General features: G+C 36.3%; 1 protein-coding gene across 1 annotated transcript in view; it reads left to right on the top strand.

The window, feature by feature from the left end:
* Window positions 1-247: 247 nt before the first annotated feature.
* The window catches only part of LOC106881881 (DBH-like monooxygenase protein 1), a 29,517-nt gene continuing 21,776 nt past the window's right edge, over window positions 248-7,988 (top strand). The window contains exons 1-3 of the mRNA XM_089356462.1: window positions 248-806; window positions 5,674-5,817; window positions 7,047-7,205. Coding sequence (XP_089212588.1) covers window positions 558-806; window positions 5,674-5,817; window positions 7,047-7,205 — 552 coding nt within the window. The 5' untranslated portion in view covers window positions 248-557. The remainder of the gene's footprint in view (window positions 807-5,673; window positions 5,818-7,046; window positions 7,206-7,988) is intronic.

Raw genomic sequence — 7,988 nt, 5'->3', positions numbered from 1 at the left:
GCCTTGTTTCTTACTAAAAGGATACAAAACAATTCAATAAGTTGATATAGGTGACTAAGACACTATGGAGTAGAATGAGTTAAGTCTGTGCAGGGTAGTGTATAAATTTGAACATGATTAGTAGAAAAAAAATATATTATGTGAGAGTTGTCAAAAAAAAAAAAAAAAAGAATTTGTCCTTTCTCGTGGTCATATGATAGTTCTACTACTTTTATGCGCCTCCACACAACAACACATATTCCACAATAAAACAAAAAGTACGTTGTATGTGTGTGTGCGTGTGTGTGTGTGTGTGTGTGAATTTTCATAATGTTGCCCCACATAGGCGTGCATGTGTGCGTCATCTTAAGCTATGAAACTTTGCCTGAGTTATTCTTTTATAACGACTATGAAGAGAATGTCCTAAGATAGTATAACCGGTATAAAAAGAGGGGAAAAAGATTACATTAGTTATTTCTCATGCAGGTGTTGAAACAAAACAGTAATTTACTGTCTACTCAAAAACTATTTTCAAGCTCTTCGACGCACGCAAAAGCCAACACTATACTAACAACATAATGTATTTTCTTGCATTCGTGCTCTCCTGCTTTGCTTCCAGTGTTTTGGCAGATGATTATTTCCATTCTCTTTATCTGGACTTCAACAAAACTTATCACCTTTCATGGAAATTTAATAATTCTCACATCGAATTCCATACTGAAGTTAAAACACTCGGTTATGTGGCACTAGGCTTATCAATGGACGGTAGCCTGAAAAACGCCGATGTTTTCTTTGCAGGAGTTTCTAATGGACAATCTTATTCATCGGTAAGTCAAATAATTTTACATAAAACACAATTTCGCTCGTTTACTACATAAAAAATTCATTGAACTCATTTTTGTGAAGCTGATTTTTTACAAATTACATAGTTAATAACACCCACTAACATAACACAAACCATACTGTATATAAGTCAACACAGTAAAAGGACGTAACAGTTAAATAACACTGCCACAACACATTTTTTTTTTGCTCTTTTAAAGCCTAGCCAGGCTCATGAACCCATTTCTCGGTTTCTATGGCGTATGTGTTCCCCTCCGCCAGCAGGACGGGACGTCAGTCCATCGCAGCTTTACTCAAGAAACAGGAAGAAAGAGTGAGAGAAAGTTGGGGTGAAAGAGTACAACAGGGGTCGCCACCACCCCCTGCCGGAGCCTTCTGGAGCTTAGGTGTTTTCGCTCAATAAACACACACAACGCCCGGTCTGGGAATCGAAACCGTGATCCTCCGACCGCGAGTCCGCTGCCCTAACCACTGGGCGATTGCGCCTCCACACAACAACACATACCCCACAATAAAACAAAAAGGGACGTTGTATGTGTGTGTGTGTGTGTGTGAATTTACATAATTCTACATCCTTAAGGAAAAATGTTGCCCCACATAGGCCTGCATGTGAGCACACACGCATAAAGATCGCATGAAATTGTTGAAAAAGTTGATGGTGATGATGATGATGATGATGATAATTTTATTGACAAGTGGGCGATAGGTCGGAACGATGGTGATGATATTTCACACACCTAGCTATATGTTCACATTCCACTAGAATAGATCATGCAAATAGTTACATATCTAGACACGCTCATATATATTTAAATGATAAACCCCTGTTATATACATTCATGTATGTATGTATGTATGTATGTATGTATGTATGTATGTATGTATGTATATTTTTTGAAAAGTTTTTTGAAAAAGCCGGTTTCTAACGTAGATCCAAGGTTCCTTCCTTGGAAATTCAACATCAGCAAGGTATTTTTGCATGTATGTATGTATGTATGCGCAGATTTTGTTTTGTTTTATGTATGTCTTCTCATGGATATAGTTCCATATCTAGACATGCTCATATATACTTAAATGATAAACTTCTGGAATGCTTTTCAGATTTTTGCAGTTCCGGTGATGGCTTAGATCTCTAGCCTTCGAATCAATTTTCTCCTTTCTGGTTTAGAGGAGCCTAATTTCACAAGATTGGTAATTAGGCAGCGTGTTACATATGCCAGTGCTCCAATAATTACAGGAATAAACCTTAACTTATAATCTGGATGTAGTAACTGTAGAATTTTCAATAGTTCACGTGGGTATTTTCTTTTTCGCTGATCTTTAGCAGTACCAGTACTTGTGCCAACATTTGGGCTACTTGATTGGTAACTTGATGAAATCTGGTGTGAAAACCCGGAAGATTCTAACCAGCACACATCATTTCCACATCAACAGTGATGTAAACCACCACTACCAAAAACGAAAACAAGAGGGAAGAAGCTTAACATCGAACCAGACTGCCTTTGAATGTCGTATGTATGCAGAAGACTTGCAAATCTAACGGAGGCCTCAAAAAACATTTTAACACCCAGAAAATTCAGAACTTATCTGCAGTCCTTGTTGGTCCAAATCGAATATGCAATCTATGTGGGTATCATTTCAAAACATTGTCTGGTTTGAAAAGCCTCATCAGATGCCATGATAGTTCTAAGGAGTAGGTACAGGAGGTGGTCAAACTCTGCATAAGGACAGCCACCATGTATCTTTATATTTCGTTTATTTTTTGTGCTAGGTTTGCAAGGTTCTTGGTATAAATTCGCGTGTTGAAACAGATTCTTTGCATCTTGGGAGAGTCGCCATGTCGATAGTAAACCCAAGCACTAGTCCTATTTCCCTTCTTCATTATTTGTTAATTGGTTAAGGCGGCGAGCTGCTAGAATCGTTAGCACGCCGGGCGAAATGCTTAGCGGTATTTCGTCTGCCGCTACGTTCTGAGTTCAAATTCCGCCGAGTTCCACGTTGCCGTTCATCCTTTCGAGGTCGATAAATTAAGTTCCAGTTGTGTCCTGGAGTTTATCTAATCGACTGCTCCCCTCCTCCCACTAAATTTCAGGCCTGTTGCCTGTAGTAGAAAGGATTATTTGTTAATTTAACAAATTAAGCAAGCAATTTTCGATAAATCATTTGTTTAATGAATCAATCAGTTGTCTGTTAAAGACCTTTTGTTGCCATCGCATCCTCTTTAATGATATCTCGTTTTGCTCCAGTTCAGTTTCGAGTCCGTCTGTTTCTCTGTCTCTTTAGTTTTTAGGTTCTATATTTTGGCAGTTTTGTGGATATGAACGGCGATGTACGCGGATGGGTGAAAGATAGAGTGTGTGTGCGTGTGCATGTATATGTGTCTGTGATTGTGAGATCACTTGAGTGTGCGTTCTGCTGTGCATATTTGTGAGTTAACATTTGTTTTGTAAGTACATTAGAGAGAATATATGTGTGTATCTACGCAAACATATCTGTGTATGTGTGTGTGTGTGTGTGTGTGTGTGCGTGTGTGTGTGTGTGTGCATGCGCGTGCACTAGCATTTGCTTATGTGTCTGGCGTGTATATGATGAGTGTGGATGATACAATGTTTATTTCTCTGCATCTTAATTGATTCTTCTTTTTCGACTGGATAGTGTGCACGTGCGTTTGTGTGTGTGCGTGTGCGTATGTTTGTGCGTGTGTGTACACACGCGCGCGTGAGCGTTAGTACGTGTGCGTATATTGCATAGCAATGTCACTTGTGTATGGGATGGTATGGATAGAGGTAATATTTAAGCCCACTTAAACATGGCTGTTCTGTAAGAACAGACTATACTGCTGTAGATACCATGAGCGAAACTCTCCTAGTGGCATTTGGTGCAGAATGCACTCTTGTTTATATAAACAAGACCACATTTTGCATTTTGCACCAAAAGCCAGTACGAGAGTTTCTCCACAATACAGTTCGTTTTCACAGAACATCCACATTTAAGTGAGCTTAAATATTACCTCTTGGTATTAGTACTGCCTCTGTCGCTAACACAAATCTTTTAACAAGATATGAATACAATCACAATTTAACAGTATCTTCTCTTTTATTACAAAAAATCAAAGAAATAAGAAGTTTGATACTTAGAACACCGTTATTTATTACCTTGATCGGATCTAGCCAAACTGATTCACAAAATATGCATTTTTTAGAAAGAAAGTAAAAAATCTGAAAATTGGCTATTATAACGTAGTTATAATACCTTATTGCTATGAAGGTATGATGTTGTGGAGAATAAAATTGGAGGAAAAAGTTACAGAGGTTTAAAAATTTAGCCAATAGCGAGACAGAAATTTTCTGCGTTTAGCGGAGCGGTGTCAACTTTAAGGTTGTACCCTGTGAAATTTATAGTTTAGCGTCTGACCAGTTCATTGTAGGTTTCTAAATAAACAGAAATACCTAATTTCATTGTAGGATTCTAAATAAACAGAAATACTTAATAAAATCAACATGTATCATCTTACTGTTTCTTTTATCTCTTCATTGATTATCTGTTTTTTTTGTTTTTTTTAAATTGTGATATTAACATATTTGTCTACATGTGTTTACTTTATGCGTATTTCAGTATTATTAAGAAGTCTTTGACGGTAGAGGATGTGGTCAACTATAAAAACGATTGGGTTTACCTCAAGTCACTAAATAAATCCCCGAAGATATCAGAAAACATTTTAGACCAACAGAAACCAACAAATGTCATGGTTTGGTCTGCAGTTGCTTTTAATGAGCCGAAATCACCTTTGGTGTTCATTACAGGAGTGCACGTGAAAAGAAAAGTTTACTAGCAAATGCTGGAAAGAAATGTGTTGCCCTAGTTGTCAGCCACGGTTGGAAGTAGCTATGTTTTCACTAACGATGGAGCTCTAGTACACACGGTTAATATAACGCGAAGCTGGTCAAGGATGCATTTCCTCGGATTTTTCAACAAGGTCATTGGGCTTCTATCAAGCTCTGATATTAATCCTTTGGAATTTGTGATGCGGCCCGTTTTAGTCAGTGATATTTCATTCATCTCATAACTTTAATATATCAGAATTGAAAGAACTGTACACATATATGCATATATATATATATATATATATATATATATATATATGTGTGTGTGTGTGTGTGTGTGTGTGTGTGTGTGTGTGTGTGTGTGTGTGTGTGTGTGTGAGTATGTACATATATGCCTATATACATATATCATTTATATTATTATATGATTGAACGTCACGCATCCATTACCAAGTAAGCTTATATACATATATGCATCCTTGAAAGATATTGTTGTTGCAATAAAGTATTTTCAACGGATCAATTTTGAGCTTTATTTAAAGTTATATATATATATATATATATATATATATATATATATATATATATATATATATATATATATATATATATATATATATATATATATATGTATATATATATGCGCATACACTCACACATACACATACATACACACACACATCACATACAGGGGTTGGACACAATAATGGAGACACCTTAAAATTTCAAACATTTTTTTTTTTAATATGGGGTAGGACCGCTTTTGGCAGTAATTACACCTTGAATTCTACGAAGGTATGGACTCGTACAAAGTAACGGTTTTCTACTTCCACTTTGAAGATGAGTTATACACCCTCCACCATTAGAGTATCACGAGTCGTCCATAGATCTAAACGCTTTATGGATGAAAAACCATTGGTCATTCTATGACCTGACATGTGTGTGTGTGTGTGTGTACACACACATACACAATATGTATGTACGCATGTAAGTATTGATGGATCTATATATGTATGTCTTATTGCAGAACTATTATGGTAATGCTGACGAGAAATTGTCATTGCAAGCAACCAGTGAATGGCATTTATTGTACTTCAATGAATCTGACATGGAAACAACATTGACATTCTCTAGAGAACTTTCTGGGCCAAATATGAAAATAAACATCACAGTAAGTATTTTATTTTATACAAAATTTAGCTGAGATAAACCACTCAAATAAACACGTAATAGGAAGGATTGCAATAGATTGAGCAAGCGTTCATATACTTAATGAGGTACGTAAAATCTGTGTAGAACCGGTCTAATACCAGGAGCAAGTTTAGGATAGGCAAGCGTTTGTCGATTTTCCCAGTTAATAGCCTTCAAATTTAGGTTACAAAAATAGCAGTCGTCCAAGTGATTATAGGGCTTCGGCCATAGCATTGGTATAGCAAACCTCATAATTTTTCTTGTCTCTTTAGTCCATTGTCGCAAACATTCTGTATGTTGTTTGCAGACACTATGCGGTGCCCAATATTTATCTTGGTCTCTCAGCTTGACTCCAAAATATGCCATACTCTTTTACTCTTTTACTCTTTTACTTGTTTCAGTCATTTGACTGCGGCCATGCTGGAGCACCGCCTTTAGTCGAATCAAATCGACCCCAGGACTTATTCTTTGTAAGCCTAGTACTTATTCTATCGGTCTCTTTTTGCCGAACCGCTAAGTTACGGGGACGTAAACACACCAGCATCGGTTGTCAAGCGATGGTGAGGGGACAAACACAGACACACAAACATATATATATATATACATATATATACATATACGTCTACCAAATCCACTCAGAAGGCGTTTGTCGGCCCGAGGCTATAGTTGAAGACACTTGCCCAAGGTGCCACGCAGTGGGACTGAACCCGGAACCATGTGGTTGGTAAGCAAGCTACTTACCACACAGCCACTCCTATACACTCTTTCAACAAAATCAGTGATGTTTTCCGATTTTCAGGTAAAGTGTATTCTCCACAAACGTAACAAAACACATTTGGAGAATTAACGCAACACTTTCTTGAAGAGGACATCTTGCTCATTTTCTATTGCTTGTTTCACCACAACATCTAAAAAGTATAGGAAACGAAAAAATCTTAGAATGAGAATAAGGTAACGAACATTGCGTACAGGACGTACACACATACATAGTGACTATAGGGATGTTTAATAACTTAAAAACTGGATCTGATTGGTCAAAAAGAAGGTTATATTTGGATTCAGGAGACCGATTCTGTATAGAAATGATGTCTATTTCCTAAACACCAAAAACCTTGTAGACCAGTGTTATTTATGATGATCATGAGGTGTAGGTGGGTTAAGGGAAAGGAAGGATTGTAATGTTTTTTTTGTTTTTTTTTTCTTTTATAGCAAAATACTATGAGAGTTTTGTGGGGTTATAACAAGACAGATAATGTAAATGACAACTTCCAACCTGATGGCGTCCAAAGTCTATATCTACTTCAAGACCAATTGCCTGAGCCAGCAATGCCAAACGATACAGTTGAAATAGAATTCAGAATGAATAATGTGAGAAAATTTATAGTCCTTTTTAATGTGTTTAATTAATTAATTTTGTATTCATTTATTTATTTGTCTAATTATTTATTTATTTGTAATCCTTTTTACAATGTAAAAGCGAAATGTGAATTTGATCAATGTAACTGTAGTCAACAAAGCTGCCAGATTAAAGAATAAACTATATTATTTAACCGCTTCTTTCTTAGGTGACAAACTTCATCCGTAACGCTGCCACTATTAGGTGTTTGGATTCCTTATGTGGAGTCAATTCAGTTGCTTTCGGCCTAGGTTTCCGAAAACTTCATTTTTTTTTTTCTTCCTGCGCTGACCTCTTCTCTCTGATAAAGCCATAAAAAACAAAGCGTGATCTGCTTTTGAACCCCATCAAAATTGACTCTACATTTTAATACGTACGATTTGGAAAAGATACATCTATCATAAATCGATATCTATTTGAACTCTACCAAGGGTCGAAAAATGTTATTTTAAGAAAGATCAGATTGGAAATATTTTAAAGTTCTATATTTAAGAGATGAGGAATTATGTACATTATTTACATTTGACGGATATTTGTCCTCATCTTGTTTGTTGTTAACACAACGTTTAGGCTGGAGGGTAGATCAGCCGAAACGTTGTGTTAACAAGAAACAAGATGAGGACAAATATCCGTCAAATGTAAATGATGCAAATAATGGAAATATTTTTGTCTTACAAATCAAGACGAATCGAAAAATATAACTGAAATACTTAAAAGACAAACATATATAGCTAGCTTTTAGATTCATTTACTGT

Source organism: Octopus bimaculoides, chromosome 8, assembly GCF_046866305.1.
Source record: "Octopus bimaculoides isolate indiv1 chromosome 8, ASM4686630v1, whole genome shotgun sequence".
NCBI lineage: Eukaryota > Metazoa > Mollusca > Cephalopoda > Octopoda > Octopodidae > Octopus > Octopus bimaculoides.
Note: the sequence above shows the minus strand (reverse complement) of the source record. Positions and strands in the feature narration are given on the sequence as shown.